At 41.2% G+C, this 21192-nt stretch overlaps 1 protein-coding gene across 8 annotated transcripts in view; it reads left to right on the top strand.

Annotated features, from left to right (window-relative positions):
• Nucleotides 1–21192, top strand: part of MCTP1 (multiple C2 and transmembrane domain containing 1) — a 545955-nt gene that overhangs the window by 511612 nt on the left and 13151 nt on the right. For all 8 annotated transcript variants that reach the window (XM_070465825.1, XM_070465823.1, XM_020873018.2 and 5 more), the window contains 2 exons: nt 16368–16477; nt 20210–20319. In XM_070465825.1, the coding sequence (XP_070321926.1) occupies nt 16368–16477; nt 20210–20319 (220 nt within the window). The remainder of the gene's footprint in view (nt 1–16367; nt 16478–20209; nt 20320–21192) is intronic.

Below are 21192 nucleotides of genomic sequence, written 5' to 3'. Positions count from 1 at the left end.
TATATAAATATGCTATATATTTATTTACTATATATATGTAAGTCTTTACTATATTTACTGTAAGGCTTTGCTATATTAGATTTAAGAACAATCTTAAATCCCTCTAAGCATGTAGTGATTTAGTCACCTGAGAGGAGGTACCTGAAATAGTTTTCTCTGGCCTCCTGGAAAAAGTACGCAAAGAAAAGTTCTAGAAGTAGACCACACCCTCTTGCAGCCGCACTATATCCTGCCTCCCTGCTACTGGAGGTTTTCTTGATATGTTTTTAAAATAGGTACTTGGTTTTATGTTGGTCAAGTTCTCACACAGTTTGTGTGTGTGTGTGGTTTGGCTCGAGTTGCTAATATTAGCTGTGATCCAGAACGCAGAGTGTTTATGATTTTATTACAGAGGTTTCTGAATGGTGGTCGATACCTCTTTCTAAGTCCCTTCTGAAACACGTGGGAATGGGGGCTAGCAGGAAAGGATGGAGTTTGAGGATGAAAAGCATGTAACCTGCAGACAGCAAGCAGGGGCTCCTTCGTGAGCTGTGCCGTGAGCTCTTCCTTCCGGGTGGTATGGCTTTAAAACATGCCTCTGGGTCACCACCTGTGTGCTGGGCCTTCGCTGCCCCCAGTCCTTTCAGCTTCTATGGAAAACAATTCCTCATACTTCTTTTTTTAAAAAAAATATTTATGTATTTGGGTGCACCGGCTCTTAGTTGCAGCACCAGGGCATGTGGGATCTTTCGTTATGGCATGCTAACTCTTAGTTGCAGCATGTGGGATTTAGTTCCCTGACCAGGGATTGAACATGGGCCCCCTGCACTGGGAGCATGAAGTCTTAGCCACTGGCCCACCAGGGAGCCCCCTCCTCACTCTTCTTGATGTTGGCATCTTTGTACATGGGCTTCCGTGGTGGCTCAGATGGTAAAGAATCTGGCTGCAATGTGGGAGACTTGGGTTCATTCTCTGGGTGGGGAAGATCCCCTGGAGAAGGGAGCGCTCCTACCCACTCCAGTATTCTGGCCTGGAGAATTCCGTGGACAAGGAGTCTGACAGGCTACAGTCCATGGGTGGCAAAGAGTTGGGCATGACTGAGCAACTTTGACTCACTCTCTGGCATAAAGAGGATTGGGGGTAGAAGGTCCAATCAGAATATAGACTTGAGAGATGTTAATTTCAAGAGTCAGACCAAGTATGATGCACTTTACTAAAACTAAAATAGCTTGTGGTGGGACAATAGTAATCTTTTTTTCCCCTTTACTATGATCAGTTGAATGCAAATGAATCTGAAGATCAACAATTTCTCCTTCATGGAGCAGCAAATATAAATCTGATGGGGCTGTTCACATACTTTAAAGGCTGATCTCCTGCCGTCCAGCCAGAATAATGAAAGTGAAAGTGAAAGTCACTCAGTCGTGTCTGACTCTTTGCAACCCCATGAACTGTAGAGTCCATGGAATTCTCCAGGCCAGAATACTGGAGTGGGTAGCCTTTCCCTTCTCCAGGGGATCTTCCCAACCTAGGGATCGAACCCAGTTTCCCACATTGCAGGCAGATTCTTTACCAGCTAAGCCACCAGAATAATGAAACACACCTTAATTACCTGTGACCTGGCCAAGTTCTAGATTGTTTTGTTCAGTTACTTAGTCAAGATCTGTCTTTGGTCTCCTAAGAAATCAAGAGAGCCAGGAATAAAGAGCAGGAATTGGTGGGAAAGAAAAAAACAGAGCTCTATCTTCTTGTTCTTCTGCACCAGGTTTTAGCTCAAGTGCAGGCTCGATCACCAGTTCTTCTGGGGAGTCAATCCAAAAGAAGGGACTGTTATTTTCCTTAGAGGAGCAAATTGTGTCTATTAAACAAAATTCGAGTTGAGACGTTTTAACAATAAGGTATGTGACGTCATTTCAAGCTTCATGAAAAGGGGTTAAATGAAACACTGGGTAGGCTAAATGGATAAAATTCTTATTTTATGAAGGCAGTAAAAGAGAGAAAAGTGCAAAATCAATAGCAAGGAGGACGGTGCAGAGCTCAAATAAATCACCCGACAGGGCCTATGAACGGACCTGAGAAAGACAGTGTATTTCCCCGTGAAAAGACAGTTTCACGCCCACTGCCTCTCCACCAGCTTCCTCTACCAAGCCCCTGCTCCAGCTCACTCTGAGCGAATGACTTTTCTACCTGTATTGTTCAGAAAGGGCTTCCCAGGTGGCCACAGAGGTAAAGAACCTGCCTGCCAATGCAGGTAGATGTAAGAGACGTGGGTTCAATCCCTGGGTTGGGAAGATCCCCTGGAGGAAGAAATGGCAACCCACTCCAGTATTCCTGCCTGGAGAATTCCACGGACAGAGGAGTCTGGTGGGCTACAGTCTATGGTGTCATACAGTCGGACGTGACTGAAGCAACTTAGCATACACGCACACACATTATTGAGAAAACAGAAGCAATTAGGAACCCCCACATTGTCATGTTTCTTCCGCCAAAGTCTCAGGCCAAAATCTCAGACCTGCCTCCTGTGTACGACAGTCTTACCTTCTCTCCCGTCACAGGGGGGAGGTATCTCTGCCCTTCCCTCCGTTGGGGCTTTGTCCTATCCCTTCCCACACACGTCACCCCTGCAGTAGGTGCCCCCTTTCTGCATCCCTTTCTTCTCTGCACTATATTATTCCAAGAGCAAGTAATGCACGGTAGCAGTGAAGTGAAAGTCGCTCAGTCATGTCTGACTCTTTGTGACCCCACGGACTCTACAGTCCATGGAATTCTCCAGGCCAGAATACTGGAGTGGGTGTCCGTTCCCTTCTCCAGGGGATCTTCCCAACCCAAGGATCAAACCCAGGTCTCCCGCATCGCAGGTGGATTCTTTACCAGCTGAGCCACAAGGGAAGCCCACACAGTAGCGGAAACTTTACCTTGAGTATGCATCACCCAGGGATCTTGTTAAAATGCAGATCACCGTTTGAGTAAGGCTGCATTTCCCATCTTAAAAAAAAAAAATCCCCTCTTTGACCCCATGTGTATACTCGCCAGTCCCGTGCCCATTTTTTAGCAGCCCTTTACAACCAAACTTTCTGAGAGAGTTGTTTACAGCGTGTCTGCTTTTCACTCATTGCTCAGTCAGTCCACCCCAAGCTTCTGTCCCCACCACTGGACCAAAATTGCTTTTGTCAATAAACTCCATTTGGCAAAGAACCCATGGACAGGGGCTCCTTGACCTTGCTGAGACAGAGTTTCAGAGAGATTACCCCTCCCTCCTTCTTGCAACACTTGTCATTAACTTCTGAGATGCCTCTTCCTAAGTTTTCTTCTACTTCAGTCTTTTCTTCAGTCTCCTTTGCTGGCTCCTCCTGGTCTGCCCTGGAACTCAGGCTTGTCCCTAGGTGACTCCTATTCCCAGGACTCACGGGCCTTCTACATGCCATGGACTTCCAAATCTGTATCTCCAGCCCTGACTCATACCACCATCCAGCTATTGATGTCTCCTCCTGAATATCTAACAGGCATATTTTTTGTGGCCCAAATGCACCCCTTCATCTCCTTTCTCCCCTAAGTTTGCTATTCTTCTACTCTTCTCTGGCTCAATTAAAAAAAAAACAACCACCACCACCAAAAAAACCCAGCCTCATTTACCCTGTCCCTCAACCAAGAATATAGGCAGTTCTTCGATTTCTCTGTTTCATACCTTGCAGATCCAATCTAGTATCAAGTCTATGATGACTTCATTTGCAAAACATCCTGAATATGCCTACCTGGGTCTAAGCGTTCATCCCCTGGTGGACCACAACAATAACCTCCTCTCTAGGTCTCCATTATGCCTAAATGGTCTTTTTAAAATGTAAATTAGATTTTTTTTTTCCCCTGAAACTCTCCCAGTGGCTTCCCATCAGTCCTAGATAAAATCTCCGCTCACTTTGCTTTACTTGCTGTCTGTGGCCCTGCCCGCTCCTCTGATACCTTCTTGCTCCGCTTCCCTCTCCACGCGGCTCCCAGCTGTGGGCACCCTTTGTTTCCTCAGACGACTTCAGTTTGGTTCCCCCTTAGCACTTGTGTGTTGTTTGTCCTGGGCCCCCTGCTCTTTTCCTGGTGAGTTCCCTCTTTGTTCTAGGGCCAGTCTTTGGCTTCCAGATCAGTGCCCCCGCCCCCTCTCCCACACACCAGCTGTTCCAGCTGTCTTGACAATGGCTTTGGGGGACTTGGCCGATGGGAGGTGCTGAAAGGAGAGAAGGAAGAAAACGGGAGAATTTCCCTCTTTCTGCGTCTTTCCTCTTCTTCCTCCCCACCCCACTGCACCACCTTTGGAGACATTTTCCAGAAACAGCTTCTCCTCCATAATCCCGACCATGGCTGCAACTCTTGTTCCTGGTTCATCCACGTGGTCTGGCGTCTGGTCCCAAAATGCCCCATCCTTCTGGGAGTGGCTTCCTGCTTCGCCCGTGTCTGTCACATTCTTATTCTCAGTGTAGCCGCTTCGCTGAGTGAAATTCTGTTTGTTTGAAATGCCTAGAATAGTTTCTATCTTCCTGACCTAAATGGGTCTCAGGGATGAAGCTTGTCCCCAGAGCAGCCCTCTTAGACCTCTGAGTCACTCTCCAGCACAAGCACCTGTTTTGATTCTGTTCATTACCTTTTTCACCTTCTGCTATTTTCGTTCTTCATTTACCTATATGTTTGTTTGGTGCTCTCTTTATTACCATTTGCCCAGAGTTCTGAATAGTGTCTTACATGTAGTTGGTATTCAGTATTTATTGAATGAATGCATAAAGGAAATGGACTGAGATTTAGCTAAACAGAATACTGCTCAAATTGGGGAGGGGGGGGTGTTAAGTTGCTTCAGTCATATCCGATTCTTTGTGACACTATGGACTGTAACCTGCCCATGGGACTCCTCTGTCCTTGAGATTTTCCAGGCAAGGATACTGGAATGGGTTGCCAGGCCCTTCTCCAGGGGATCTTCCTGACCCAGGGATCAAACCTGAGTCTTATGTCTCCTGCATTGGCAGGGGGGTTGTTTACCACTAGTGCCGCCTGGGAATGACGTTAATGATCAGCCGGCTTCTAAAACTCAGAAAAGAAAAAAGACAATAAGAGAAAGGGAAATTAGGCAAAAAAAAAGAAGAAGAAGAAGAAAATGTTTTCCCTTGGGAACAAGGAAAATTAGTGGGGAGAAGGAAACTAATCAGTATATAATATCTACTAACGCGCCAGTGGCTTTATGTATGTGATTTCTTTCTGTTCCCATATCAACATTCACGTAGACATTATCTCCGCCTTACTGATGGGGAAACTGAGTACCTAAGAGATTGAGTAAATTGTACAAGTCCATTTGGCTATAAAGCGCACAACAGTGGCCATCATTAAAGCCCACAGTGGCCAACTGCTGATTAGGACAGGCCCAGGAACTGCTATCAGTGTGATAGAGTGGACCTTTGTTGTTTTCTTCCAGGTTGATTTTAGGATGAGCCTGTTTTTGTGATTTAGTCTGCAGTAAGAAAGGGGTTCGGGGGATAGGCCCACCTCATATATCAGCAGCATCCCGTCGAGCACAAAGTTGTTTTTCAGGGATGTGCTACATATGGCATCAATAAAGAAAGATGGGCCAGTTCCCTTCAAATTCAGCAGGCCCTTTATTTGTACCCACGTCACCTCTGTTTTGTTGAGTTTCATTGAAGAGCCCTATTGTCTTCTTAAAGGGGACAATTAAGTTCTCAATTTTGTCCTCAACTTGCTACATTATGGCCAGGTCTGAAATGCTGGATTATATTAGATTATGGGCTTCCCTGGTGGCTCAGATAGTAAAGAATCTGCCTGAAATGTGGGAGAGACCTGGGTTCAATCTGTGGGTTGAGAAGATCCCCTGGAGGAGGGCATGGCAACACACGCAGGATTCTTGCCTGGAGAATCCCATGGACAGAGGAGCCTGGCAGGCTACAGTCCATGGGGTCGCAGAGTCGGACACAACTGATTGACTGAGCACACATATTAGATTATGCAGTTTATAGGGGAATTGAGGGAGAAAAGCCCCAAATGGTGGAACAAATTATTTTTTCCTTATCTGTCTCCGTTGTCTGGTGGAGCCAAGTCAGGCCATCAACATGACTTTGACATTGCATTTTCCCTGATTTGTTCTTAAGACCTTTCGCTATCCCCAAACATCGTGCTCTCAGAACCCTGAAAACTTACAGCAAACAAACAAATCACAGAAATTAAATAGCAATAAAACTGCTGTTGGCTTCATATAAAAAATATTATCCAGTATTTAAATGGCAATTATTTCCAGAAACTTGGCAATTGTAACCGTACAAATGATGAAATTGATTCCAGTCGCAGTCCATCTCTGTTTGGAAAGGAAATACCAGTAGTGTTTGAAAAATGGATTATTAAAGACCTTGCTTTGCTGAAGGTGGCTCATATGTTCTATTTGCTAACACAGCATCTCGTTGAGGGAAAAAAAAATAAATGCAGCTTTTCCCTACCCCAGATTATTTTCACTACAGATCTTTAGAGCAGGAAATAAAAAACAGCTAATGGTTCATGGGGCATGTGGAATTAGTTTAAGCAAAGCCAAGCCCTGGTCCTGCTGACTGCCTCCTCTTTCCTGTGCTGTTTTGTCTATGCTGGCCTTAGAATATGTCAACAAATCTCTTTTAAGCTCTGATGGGAAGAAAGGAGGGTGATTCTCTCTCTTTCTCTAAGGGAGTAATTTACAACAGATGTGCTTTTTTTTTTTTTTAAAGAAAGGTACAAGTTTGTCTTGTAAAATATTTGTAAAGAAAAATAGCCTCCGGATTTCACAAAGTAATCTTTACTTGGTCTTGGAGATGTCCCAGAGAGTGCTGCTTTTATAACACTAATATGATTCTTTGCTCACACAATTTGATTAAACTCAAGATTAGTTTTTGGGAAGAGCCAAGTTTAGATATCTGAAACAATGCAGTGAAGAAATACCATATGTTACTTGATGGCTTTTTGATAGTGACCTGAAAGGAGTCCAGTTTCAGTCATGAGACCTGGAATCCCAGGAACTCTTTCTAACTAGAGTAATGAGACCCTAACTTCTCCAAGCCTCCCTTTCCTTATCCATAAAATGGGGAAACCACCTGTCCTTGCCATCCAAGTGAGGAGATCAGTTAAAAATGCTTTACAAAATCCTATATGAGGTGAACGATTTCCATAACAAATCTATTCAAAAAAACATCTTCCAGGGTTCCATACCTTCATGTATATGCTTTTTTTTGGTATAGTTAGTAAAAGGAATCTTTTTAAAAACTACTTTTTTAGTAAGTATATTGGCAGCAAAGCTTGTGCTGTTTAAGATAAAATAAGAAATCCTGGCTCTGATTCCGCCATGAGGCTCGTTGAAGAAAAAACCAGTGATTCTAATGGGAAGTGTTACCTGCATAAGTGCTGACAGATAAAAATCACATGAGAAAAAGGTGTATGCTTTGCTGAGTATGACTGACTTCAGCCTTAGAGAGTGTGCAGCTTTCAGCAGGCAGGGAATACTGTAAGAGATGAATTGACTCCTCATTTTTCAAATCCCGTATCTCAGATGAGGACAGATATGGCTGGGGGTGCCAAAGGAGAGTGAGCATAGATGGGGGTAGGAGTTTGAGTTGGGATGAAAGGCATCTGGTCTTTGGTTTGCTCATGTAGGGAATGAGAATAATAATACCCTTCACCCGTGTGTGACTGTGGCAAGGATCATGGAAAAAGATACACGCTTATGTAAAATGGTACAATCAGAGATAATCTGATTGTATTTAATGACAGAAATTATATAAACATAGTATTCCTTAGGTATCACAAATAAGGAGGAGAAAATTCTCATCTTTATGAATATTTAATAAAATTTATCATTTAAAAGTTTTTTAGTGGTTCCTTTGCAGTAAGTAATATTAATGCCTAGTATGTACTGAGTACTTTCTGTATTCTAGACATTTACGGTAAATGCTTTAAATAGATTAAACTCAGTTTTATAGCCATCAAAGAGGGAGGCTCCATAATTACCCCCATTTTACAGATGAAGATAAGTAAATTGCTCAAAATCACACAGTTAAGGCCATATTGGAAGCACAGCCTGAAATAGGGTTAACCAAAGAGCTGGTTAGTCAGAAACCTAGAGTAGAGACGACAGAGGATGAGATGGCTGGATGGCATCACCGACTCAATGGACATGAGTTTGTGTAAACTCGAGGAGTTGGTGATGGACAGGGAGGCCTGGCGTGCTGCAGTCTACAGGGTCTCAAAGAGTCGGAGACAACTGAGCGACTGAAGTGAACTGAAGACTGTGGTTGTCTAGAAGGTTCACAGCCTTCTCTAAACTCACTTGCCCCCTCAGCTGTGCATTTGAACTCTGGTCAGATTTAAAAACACATCTGGAAATGAAACAAATGATTTCGAAAGAGGCTTTTAAACACACATGTACACACAACTTTTTCATTAGAAACTGGGATAAAGAACTTGCCTGGCACTGCTGTTTAGATTCAGAAGCAAGCCCAGGCTCCTGCTCCCTATTGTCACTCAGGCTGACAGTACTGGACCCATAAAAGGGCAGGAGAAACTCCATCCCCTGGCCATGTCCTCAAATAAAAGTTGTCCTCAAATGAATCAGCCAAATGGCCCCGGGGGAGCAGAGGCTATTCCACACCCTTGCTATCTCCTCTGTAAACTGGCTAATCATCACCAGAAGGGATTTTTTAGGACACACCCAATTTAACCTTTTTTTTTTCTTTCTCTCCAATGGGGCCTAAGGACAGGTAGTGACTTGTCTTAGGCCAGCATAATCCTGAGTGTGCTTTCACATTTTCTAGACCTTTCTACAATGGGTGCATTTTGACTTTGCAGAATTCTTATCTCGACACTTGGACTGTCCTGGGTGAAGGTTTCCTTTGTCATTGATTTTCCTGTCTGGTCACTTGGGAACAGCAGCCTCAGGGCCTCTGCTGTGGCTTCTATCGAGGTCAGCCTGGAGCCTGGCCTTGTCGCCTTTTCCCTTGAGAGTCCATCTGAAAGCAGAGCTTCTCCTGGGGCAGAGCGCCCTGAGATGGCAGGACCGCCCCCTGCAAAGTATACTTCCTGCCTGCTGGCAAGGAGATTAGTCAGAGGTTTTGACACTGATATATAGCCCTAATCTTTCAAGCGATTACATGAACTAACTGGACAGTTACAAGGAATTTTCTTCAATGGAAAGGAGAGGGAGACTGGCAAATCCCTCAAGGTCTACATGATGAGGGTTTTTTGAGTAGCAAGAAATTGGGCTCCAGGGAACGCTTCCTCCCAACAGCAGGTTCATCTGTGCCCCCTGGGTACTTTCTGTAAGGTTTATCTACATTTATGTTTAATGAAAATGTAACATTTTATGGATAGCCTTTTACAAATAATATTTTTGCTTAATTAGAACTTAACGTGGATAGTCAACGAGTTTCATTTTTGCCTGGCTTCAAGTCACCTTCAAGAATATTCACCTTCGCTTCCTCATATTCACTCCCAGGCTGTTTGTCTACTCCTGTCCTGAAGTTTTCCTCTCCAGTTTCCTTTCTCTTTCCTTCAGTTTCCTCTTTCTGCTCTTTCCTTTTTCCTTCTCTCTGTCTTCTTCCCTCCTTCCCTCCCTGCCTTTCTTGGCCCTTGTTTTCTTTTGTTCTTTCTTTCCTGGCTTTCATCCCTTCAAGAGTGCCAACTGCCATTTTTAAATGCCTGTTTACATTGCTTGGCCCAAGGGATAGCACTTTCCAAATTTTTGTTATTTTGTAATCACCTTTAAAGTTACAGGCAGAATGTATAACATTAATGGGGCGAGGCACAACTAAATGTGATTAAAAATTGTACTGCAGAAAATGGGGACTGGAAAGCTAAGTGTACTGAATAGAGGAAGCAAAAAAAATTAAGACCAGGTAAATGTTCTAAAGTCAGCAGGAGGAGGAAAAAAAAAAAAACACCTCAATGTAACATTATAAAGAAACTAATATCACTTTCTAAAATGGAATCTGACAAGTTGACACGAAGTCATCTGGGGCACGACTAAACATGCATAAGAAGTTTTCATACATTTCGGCATACTCAAGTCGCTTCAGTCGTGTCTGAATCTTTGCGATTCAGCCTGTAGCCCACCAGGCTCCTCTGTCCATGGGGTTCTCCAGGCCAGAGTACTGGAGTGGGTTGCCATGCCCTCCTCTAGATATATTGAGGAGTTCTAATATTTCAAAATCTTGTTTCAATAGGAACAAAAACAGATAAAAGTAATTTGAATTATCTTGATGAGGAATTGTATCCAAAGTTTTACTACTATACTACTCCCGTTATGGGACAGTTATTTGCACCAGACATTGTACTAAGAGCGCTACCTGGCTTATCTTATTTAACTTAGTCCTCTCTATAACTCTGAAACGTAAATATTTTTGAGAACTGTTTTACTTTTTAAAAGAAAATATTCTGTCTTAAATGGTGTCCATCTTTTATTTTTTGAAAACAATGGGGGTAGCAAACACTTACTTTTTAAAAGAAAATATACTGTCTTAAATGGTGTCCATCTGTCTTTTTTGTTTAAACACTGGGGTAGCAATCCTTACTTCAGACAAAACAGACTTTATTTCCCTTTTAAGTCTGTGTTCACTTATTTTCGGCTGTACTGGGTCTTGGTTGCTGCGGAGACTTTTCTCTGGTTGCGGCGAGTGGGGGCTACGCTCCAGCTGCGGCGTGCAGGCTCTCATTCTGGTGGCTTCGCCTGTTGCAGAACAGTCTCTAGGCTTCAGCGGCTGTGGCTCCTGGGCTCTGGAGCAGTCGCAGCAGTTGTGGTACATGGGCTTCGTTGTTCTGCAACGTGTGGGATCTTTCCCGAATCAGGGATCAAACCCGTGTCTCCTGCATGGGCAGGAGGATTCTTGACCAGGGAAGCGCCCCCCGCCCCCCCATCTGTCTTCTTAACCTCAACTGTATCTGAGACTCCTCTAATGTTTCAGTGGAGGGTTCCTATTTTCAAGGTGAATACTGGAAAAAGAGCCACGGCACCCAGTAACCTGGGTATGATTTGATATCATAAAAACTGAATAAGACACTGGAATGAGATTCAGGAGTCAAGAGTCCCTGTGAGTTGTTGAGAATTTCTCTGAGAATTTCAGTTTTCTAGATTTAAGGCTGCAAGGTAGGTTTCTATGCCTGAAAAAAAGAAGGAATATTGTCACGAAGAAATATTTCGCCACTTTATGTGCCTTTATTCAACCTATACGTCGAATATTTCCATAGGCTAGAAGTACAGATCCGAGAGGAAGTCTGTTTTGCAGGGCATTTTCCTGAGTGAACTAAGAAAGCTGTACACTAAAACCATCTTTAGCATAAAAAATAAGCCACATGAAACATAAACATATTCCAAACACAGTTGTATAGTTGGTGCTGTGTTTGCTCACAGAAGAGGCGTAGTCAACAGTAAACTATCACGATTATGTCTCATAGCAAATATAAGTCTTACTGCTCACCTTTTGCGAGGTTACCTAGCAGGACTTTAAAGGCAAAGCAAAATTATGGTCCAGATGAGCTCTCTGGGGTGCAGATCTGCATGCCTCCTCCAGGAGATCATCAGTAAGGTGAACATATGCTCTGGTTTCCTAAGACAGTTCTGCTTTGTGCTCATCCTAATATGAGACTTCATAGCGCTCCCCCTTTACACTCTTAAGACACTCTCTCATCCTAGAAAGAAGAATAAGTTGAATTTTATAACATCAATATTTTGAGCAACATGTTCTACACGCCTGCTATGTTGAATACAGCACAGGTGTCCAACAGATTCATTTTCTCTGACATGAACAGGACTGACAGTGACCTCTTTGGTGTGAGTGACTGTGGCAGGATGCAGCTGGGGGCACAAGCAACCCAACCCCACAGAACACACATCCCCTGACACCTATCACCTTGGCCTCTTGTTCTCTTTTGGAACAGAATCTGTGAATGGTAGCACGTGCTATTTTGGTTTGAAAGTCAATGAACAGGATTCTCTCCATCTATAAGGAGTACATATTGATTCCTTAGGTCTTGGGAATTTCCTAAATATCTCACAGCTAGGAACTAGAGAGTTCTTTGGAAAAATCCAGTTCATCTTCTAATGGGATAGAAGTATTTACTATTTACGATAGTAAAATAGGTGAATATGAAAGAATCACTATATTTCAGGTGTGCAGTTATTGATATTTTGTGGACTATTGAAAATAACAAGATTTTAAAAGTCATATGGAATTATTAGAAAAATACTTATATATATCTCACATGTTTTCAGATTTATAGTTATACTTCTATTTTACGGGTAAGTTTCTTTTTACATCTTCAAAAGAAACCTTAATAATACATTAAAAACAAACAAATAATAGTGTCATTTCCAAGCTTTTTGATGACTAACTACCCTATGATATTTTTTTTTTTCCATCCAGGCTGGTTTATAAAGGAAAGTAAAAATGACAACAAAAGAAACGTACCAATTTATTCTCTACTAATAAAGTATTGAACATTAATGAAAAAAGTGTGAAACATTGGAAAGCAACACAGAGCAATTCTATTACCCATTGCAGTTTGGGGTCATATACTATATATAAAGAGTAATTACTTCATTTGTTGGAGACCTCAGTGGAGGAATATAGAATTTGATGAAAGATTTTAAAATAAAAAATTTTATCCTAAAGCATTCCCTTTTCAAAATTTGCCAACACTCCAGACTTTTTTATTTTGAATTTTGGTGGCCAGGGGTGACAGGCTTGGGGGTAGGATTGGTATGCAGAAGAAAGAAAATTTTAAATGAGCAGATTTTAAAAAACTCTTTAGCCAAAGATACATTTAAAGTATCTACTAAAAATAGTCTTTGTAGAGGCCTAAATGACACATCTTATTAATGAAGGGCTCATATTTTATATTTGCACACTGCATTATTAATGTTAAATCTGGTGGTTTCTAACAATCTTCCAATTTCCATTTTGGAATCAAGTTTCTAGATTTCATTTTCTTGCTGATCATGGTGTTTACAATAATACATTTCTAAATCTTTGCAAGTCTTTTTTTCTTGTTTATCCTCACAGGGATCCTGGGTAGGAACTGAAATCTTCCTGGGTAGAATGAGAAGGTCACAGTATATCATGCAGAGAATAGACTCTGGAGTTTGCTAGTTGTAGTCCTAATTCCAAGTGCTGTCATTTTCCCTGAGCCTCAGTTTTCTCTTCTGTAAAGTGGGGGGATATATCTACATTGTAGGATGGTGGTAAGGATTGAATGAGCTATGTGAAGAGCACTTTATGGTGCTTAATGAGTGAATGTTTACATTCTACTTCTTTCTAAAAATAAAGACAAAAAAATAAATTAAGGAAAAAACAGATAAACCACATATAAAATCATGTCCAGTGAGTGCTGATTCATTTATGTCTTCTATCCCTATTACTTTTATAGTGATGTTGTAGAAAATCAGGGAACTATTCTGGTTATAGAAGTAAAATATATTGATTGCAAAGAATTTGAATATTATAGGAAAGCATGAGGAAGGTAAACATCCATTTTACCTTTAATATTTTGACATATTCCCTTCATTTTTCCATCCTACCCATTTCAAAAATGTTAGGATTATGCTGTATATCATATTTGCTTCCCATTCTTTTAAATTTCTAGTAGATCATAAGTATTTTCACTCTTTTAAGCAGTATTTTGTGATTTCCTAATAATCCATCATTTGTATTAACATAATTAATTGTACCCCACATGTTCATGATTTTTTCGTTACTATAAAAAAAAACTGCCGTGAAAATTGTTTCGGATGTTTGTTGAATATACTGGAAATCCCATCTCTTCATTTGTCATATTTGTTGAAATTTTTTTCCCACTTAGTCTTTTAAATTTATAACTTTTGATGTGTTTTTAATTTTATGTAACTTTTGCTACTAATTATTTTTCTTTGTGATTTTCTTTACTGTTTGTATGTCTAGAAAGTTCTTTTTTATTCCAAGGTCAGTAAATAACTTACCTATCTTTTCTTCTGCTTTTATAATTCTTTTTTAGTTATTTGCTTTTAAATTAATGTATATTTGGGGTACTTCAGTTTGAGAAAGATGCTGAGGTAGATTTGAGCTATCTCAAATAGGTTTGAGAATCTATTAAGGCATGATTTAATATAATTTTCCCCAAATAGTTAAAGCAATTACCCAGTAACATAATATTTCCTTCTTTATGATAGATTTATGATGGTGCTTTATCATACAACAATTCCTCTTTTAATGCTCATCTTTCATATTTTAATTACTTAAATATCTGGTACAATAAATGCTTTCTCATTATTTCTCTTCTGCAAACATTGCTTAGCTATAGGTACTCTTCCAAATTTTAAAAATACTTCATCAAATTCTCCCCATTTTACTTTATACCAAACATTAGGATTTGCTTGAAATTGCAAAATTAAACCTTTATGTTCAACTAAAAGAATACATTCTTGTAATGTTCAGTATTCCATTGCAGAAAAACATTCTCTCTAATTTCTTAATACAGATTCTGTGCCTTTCTTGTTAAGGTATGGCTAAGTGTCTTATACGTTTTATTGCTATTGTGAAAGAAATATTCTTCATCTCATAATTTCAGGCTGCTTATTTTTTGAGTTTATTCTCAATGAACTTTCATTGTATAACCAACATGCTTCATCTTTAACTTGATTTATTCAGCATGTAGAAAAATATTTTGTGAGAACACTTTACTTCATAGATGTAAATGAACTTAGCTGGTGCCTGAGGGAGAACACTGAAAGCCTCACATGGAGATTATTAGAGCAGATGATTTTGTAATTTGGAAAGGAACAAGGAGGAGCCATTGGCTGTCCATTTTATTCTAAAATGTACAATTGCATAGGTGAAATGAATGCATTTTGTTTTATTCCTGGGAAGGGGAAAAAAGACCAGAAATTGATGCACCTGTGTTTATAATGACAAGTGAAGGGCAACTTTTGAAGACACCGAGAGTGTATAATTTTTCTCTAAACTTTGAGCCTCATGCATTTCATCTACCTCATTGCCTGACAGTCCGTTTGGCATAAGTGAGATGAATCATGTAGGCAATCTCCCGTGGGAATTAAATTTAAAGTGAAGGCTCTAAGTATCTGGTATCTAAAGATCATGTTATAAAACTGGCATCCACATCCCCAGTCCCACTGTACCCTGTTGTCCTTGGAGGCTGCCCACACACCTGTCACTCACTTGCCCTCGCTTTCCAAGGTGGCAGGATGCCAGCCCCAGCCAAGTGTTCACAGTGCAAAGTGCTTTAGACTCTGCTAAAATGAAAGTCAGTATGTAAATGTGCAACATGACGACATTATTATTCTGGTTTCCTGGCTGCTTCCAGCAAGCACTGACTGCCACATGAGGTCTCAAGTGTTCTGGCACAGCGTGCAAGTGTTCAGAAGAAGTTAAAAGTAATGAAATTGGATCTACATTTCCACAGAGATTCAAGCTGGCATGGAGAGATGGAGTCATGGGTTGGATGGTCTCCACCAAGCAGCCTAGGCAAGTGCCTTTGGTGCCAGGCTACTAAGCAGAATTTTCTATCGTGAAAGGCCACCATTATTTCTTCCTCTGGGTCTAAAATTACGAAACGTGCATATCATCCCTCAGGTTCACACCACTCTTTGGGTGCTCAATCCGCACCCATTCGCTGGAGCACACACCAGCTTTGCTTAGGGCCAGCACAAGTTTTAAAAGAAGAATTAAATACAAATAGGGGGAAAATATTTAGTTAGAACCCTGACTAATAGAGCATGAAGTATGTGGCTCTTATTCTTAAGACAGGGACCAGGCTATGTATTTTGGTGCCCCTAAGGTGGTGTCTAGAAGTGTACACTTACTGAATGTCAGTTGATTCTATTTTTTAAATAAAATTTTCTTTTTTTAGTTTTCATCGCTCACAGGTCTTCTTATTTGCACCCTGCATTCCCTGCTATTAAAATAATCTGGTGCCAAGACCAAACTTAGGTCTGTGGGTGCTGGGCCAGGAAACTGGGTCTGCTCAGCATCGTGTCATGGTGGGCCCAGGGCCAGCAGAGACTCCACGTTTGGTCATTCTGAGACCTGATCTTCCTCACACTTTACACTTCCCGTCCGCCTGCTGAAATGCTTCTGCTCCTCAGGGCAAGAGCCACAGACCCTGAGTCTCGTGTTCCGCAGCCACCTTTACACTGCTGCAGGCCTCCAATGCCGAGTACTCTTCCCGCTGACCTGCCTTCATACCTAAAGTTTTCAGGGGCTGCATGCAGCCACTTACGTCCGTGGAAAAATGAAGTCCATCCAAGTTTAAAACTATAACAGTGCTGACAATGAAAAGAATTCAAGCCCAGAAGGATATAGATACCTTTACTCACGTAGAATCTCTCTTTTTTTATTGTGTTTTAGGACAGTGAAAAAAAGGGATTTATAAATAAAATTTATGCCATCCAGGAGGTATGTATCAGTGTCCAGAACATCCTAGATGAAGTGGCTTCCTTTGGCGAAAGGATAAAAAAGTGAGTGATGCTGACATGTGAGCCCTGGCTTTCTGGGGGACAGTGTCCATTTATTTCTCAGAGGGTGAAATGCCACATTCTTTCTGGCAGGGGACACGCCGTCTGGGTGATCTATTGCTCAGTTTTATCATTATTTACTTTGTTTCTGCCAGTCTTTGGTTTTATGAAAGTTCTGTCAATTTCCTCCTTGAAATTTAGAACATATTGGTTGGAAAGAAGTCATACTTTAGCTTTGAAAAAAAAATAACACCGTTCTAAATTTTAGCACATTTTCACAGCGAGACTTTGTTCTTAGAATATGAAATTGCAATAGAAAAAAAAAAAGTTAAATGAGGATTTCAGGTAATCAAGACACACCTGCATTTTATTATTGGTCAAGTTACAGTTTCATCAATAAAGTTAAATTAAAAAAATATTATAAATAGCACCCTGGAAAATATTCCTTCAATTCTGTTTAACTAGCTGAGATCATAATTATAGATGAAGTAAACTAATACTCTGTCATCTAGAAAATAAACAATTTTTATAATTTAAAAGTTAGGAAATAGAGCTTCATGGAGAACAAAAGTAAAATTAAGAAACATAATTTGTGTTTTACTTTGTCTTATTTACTAATATATATTTTAAAACAACTGTTTAATTATAAAAATGGTAAGGTGGATTTATAATTAATAATCAGTAAAAAGTATACTAAGGGCCCATGCCATTGAACTACATGAAAATCAGCCTGCATAATGATTTCTAAATGGTCTGTTCAAGAAGGGGTGCTTTATACCTGGATAGGCCTGTTTCTAGTTTCATATCTCTATTCATTGTTTATTATTCATAACTGAAAGACTGAGCAGATTTGGATGCTTGGGCATACACAGAAATTGAAAGGAGTAAATTATTTAAACTAAAGGTACGGGTCATTCATCTGGTGCCTTTCATGTTTCAAGGCATAATGCATTTTATTTTGTATAATTTTTAATACATTTCCACATATGCATAGGTGCTGAGTTTCCACTTTCTCACATTAGACACAACAGCCTCCCTCTGACTCCCAAATGGGACTTTTAAGTAACATTCAGTATCAGACTTCTCAAGATTGATTTCCACATCTTTCTTCTTCTTCGTGTTATTTTTGTCTCTAAGAGTGTCTCCTTGTTCTCCACAACCTATCTCAGAAGCAGAGGGTGAAGTCCGACGTGGGGCATTTCCCTCCTGGGTGTTGTCCTTTCCCTGAGGTAGTGTGTAGGCTACCCGACAGGAATATCTCATTTATAGCAGAAGACCCTGGGTCAGCTCTGAGGTCAGGACTGTGACTGCCTGAAGTGGCGAGGCTTCTTTGTAACTCTGGGTGTTAGCAGACCTCAGACAGGTACTGGAAAAGACCATGGCCAGTTGAAGGAAATAACCAGGTCGTGGCTGTGGACCAGGCTTGGGGAAAACTGGATTTGGTCGAACTTTCTAAGGGACAGACAGAGACACAAGTCCAGGCTGAGGTATAGGAGCATGGATCTAGTGAGTCTAGCAGGAACTCTCTCTTCTGCATAATCATCTTTGGACTACTAAAAACAGAGAAACGCCCCTGGAGTCACATGGGATAAAATGGATCTATCTAGAAAGCAGATTTAGATGCAATCTTTAAGTACAAATTGGAAATCTCCATAATTAAATCTTGTTATAATCCTTCCAGAACTTTCTTGAATAGCATCTCTTGGGGGGAGATGGTATAAGATCACATTCTAGATTTAGATTCCATGATGCACTATGGAAATAAAAAGAGCAGTCTTTTTCCCCCCTGACATTAGCTACACTGGTATTCTTTGCCATTTATCCTTCCAAGAGGAATAAGAACACAGGAGCACTTCAGTGAGGCTGCCCAGGAGGAGAGTTTTCTGCGTGAGCAGCCAGCGCCCTCGCACACCCCGTGGTTGACGGGTGGCTCTGAGCTCAACTGCGGGAGAGCAAGACCCTCAGCCTTCTGTTCTCTCCACAGCGGGCAGAAGCAAGGGAACTACAGGTGTCAGTGAGGAGGGAAGGCATGCTCCTTTACCTGGTGACAATCACAGGACGCTCACTCTGGCCACAGGACATAAAAAACACAGCAGAAAAGCCAGACCCCAAGAGTTACTGAAAATAAGACAACCCGGTTGGACCCAACTTGGGATTTTTTATTGGGGGAAAAAAATTTAGGAGACGTGACCTAGAGAAAGACAAAAAGCAAGTCATATGCCACAAAGTTAAGGAATAACTCTTCTAAGTATTAGGCTGAGGGGTAGAATATGAGAAAATCTCTTGACAAACATCCTTTATTGGATTACAGGCTTCTCTGGAAAAACCCAGTCCAAGTGCATAGAGCATCCATTACCAGGAAATTAGAACAACTAAACACTGACAGTTATCCGTATCATGTACAATTTCAATATTTTCTCCAAGTGTCTTTGACGCCCTTCTCACTGCTAGGAAGTGCCGCACAGTACTTTCAGAGCTTAATGCCTCTAAATAACATCACCTTGATTCCCGTAAACATGCTGCCATCACCACCAGTCTTCCTGGATACAGTATAAGCTGTCCGCATTTTATACCAGGAAAGCTGATGCTCAGAGAGGTTGACCACCTAAAGTCACATAACAGAATCTAGGCCTTGAACACAGATTTGCTACTTATTTTGGTTGTTTTCATTAAATTATGCTAAAGAGTCACTCAGAGATACGTTAGCTCCTCCTTGGAGGCCGAGCACTGAGGCAGTAGTATGCCTGTAAATGGAGACACAGTTCACATACCTAACCTCGAGGGCTCCACGCAGTGGTCTGTTTATAATTTTGTCACCCTCTCTTAAAAACTATCAGACTTACTACAATGTTCTACACAGAAAGCCTGAACATATCTGTCTTTACGTGTTCCGTTTGCCTTCTGTCATGGTTTTTCCTTTCTTTTTGTCCCACTGAAGTCCTTCCCATCTTCTTGGTACTGTTTTGCAACTTCTTTTGTTCGTTGATCCCACTTTTGTTCTTTGTTCTGGTGTTTTATCACTGTCAATACTCAAGTCTTGCTTCCAACCCTCTCCATTATCAAAAACCCACCCTTTTCTGCTTAAACTTCCTTTGTAGTCTTCAAATTTACTATTTGCCATGTTCTCCTTTGCCGGAAACAGGGAGAATAGCAGATAATGTTGACTTTATTTCCTAATTATTGATGTATTTCTGGGAGGAGGGCAATGATGGTAACAAAAGTTTTTACAAGATTTCTCCTTGCTGATTTCTCATTCCATCTAAAATATGGCTGAAGTGGAAAGTATTTTTCCAAGGATTTCTAAAGTTCTGAGGATTTCCACAACAGTGTTAAGATTTAGGTCTAGAGACAATTGCTGGCAATATTTTATTTCCAGTGTGGGTAATCCTATGTGAGAGTTCACAGAAGAAAGAATGGTAGGCCCAGGGGCATTCTCCTCTATGAGAAATTGGACGAGATGGAGTACTGGTTTTAGAAGATTTTTAAACCATAGGGAGTCACCCAAGTAGTACAATGACTCTACAGCCTGAAGTCATCTTAGCCAGCGTGGAGGGGTTACTGTCAACACCCCTTACCTGGGTCCTGTATTCAGGAAAACCCACGACCATTGGCATCTCTTCCCAAAAGAAATAAGTCTTTACTAGATCCATAGTCCAGAGTTTGAATCACATTCGTTTTCATCTTTGAGAAAAGTGCAAAGTGCTCAGATTGCTGATGTGTTGATTTCTCATTCAGTACTTTCAACTGGACCGTCCCATTCTTAAGCTGGCTGGCCATCGTGGCCCTCTGTGCGTTCACTGCCATCCTGTACTTCATTCCGCTGAGATACATTGTCCTTGTCTGGGGTAAGTAAAGCCTCTTTAAAAAAAAGACTGTCATAGCTGCTAAGAACAAACTATTTTTAAGGGATGAGTTATACTGTCAGCAGTTCCCTGTATTTATGGTCATGAAGCTATTCTATGATGAAAAGAGACAGGTCAGTTAAAAATCACAACAGTCTGAAGATTTAGGTCTACCTGCAAAATGCATTTCTCTTATCTAGCACCATAGGCTCCATCATACTATAAACATGTAGTGGTGCAGATTCTCCATACATCAAAGTGTAGCTTTGTCTAGATATCACTCTGATTGATTTTCACCACTTACACGTAAACAGAGGCATTGAGATCTATATGGTGCATTTAGGACAATATGCTTTTGTGCTGTGGTGCTTTATCTTGTGGAAGCGTCTGTAAACATGGTACTATATATGGCTGCATGTTTAAGAGGTCACCCCTAGGAAATGGGAAGAGGGTCTTTGACATCAGAAGGCTGCTCGGGAACAAAAACCTCTGCTGTGCCAATGTGTCTGTAAAAACCCACTTTGAAGGTAGTATCTGGGGAGGGGATGTCCTAATTTTTAATGCAACTATGCTGCATGCTGACAGTCTCTATGTACCTAGACTATTTAGGGTTTCCCTGCTGGCTCAGATGGTAAAGCGTCTGCTTGCAATACAGGAGACCCAGGTTCGGTCCCTGGGGTGGGAATATCCCCTGGAGAAGGAAATGGCAACCCACTCCAGCACCCTAGCCTGGAGAATCCCATGGACAGAGGATCCTGGTGGGCTACAGTCCATTAGGGTTGCAAAGAATCAGACACGACTGAGCGACTTCACTTTAGACTCTATTTAAGGTGGTACTTACAGCACTCTTCATAGTTTGGAGTTTGTTTTTCCTCA

This window comes from Odocoileus virginianus, chromosome 3 (genome assembly GCF_023699985.2).
Source record: "Odocoileus virginianus isolate 20LAN1187 ecotype Illinois chromosome 3, Ovbor_1.2, whole genome shotgun sequence".
Classification (NCBI taxonomy): Eukaryota; Metazoa; Chordata; class Mammalia; order Artiodactyla; family Cervidae; genus Odocoileus; species Odocoileus virginianus.
This window is presented reverse-complemented; position numbering and strand designations above follow the sequence as displayed.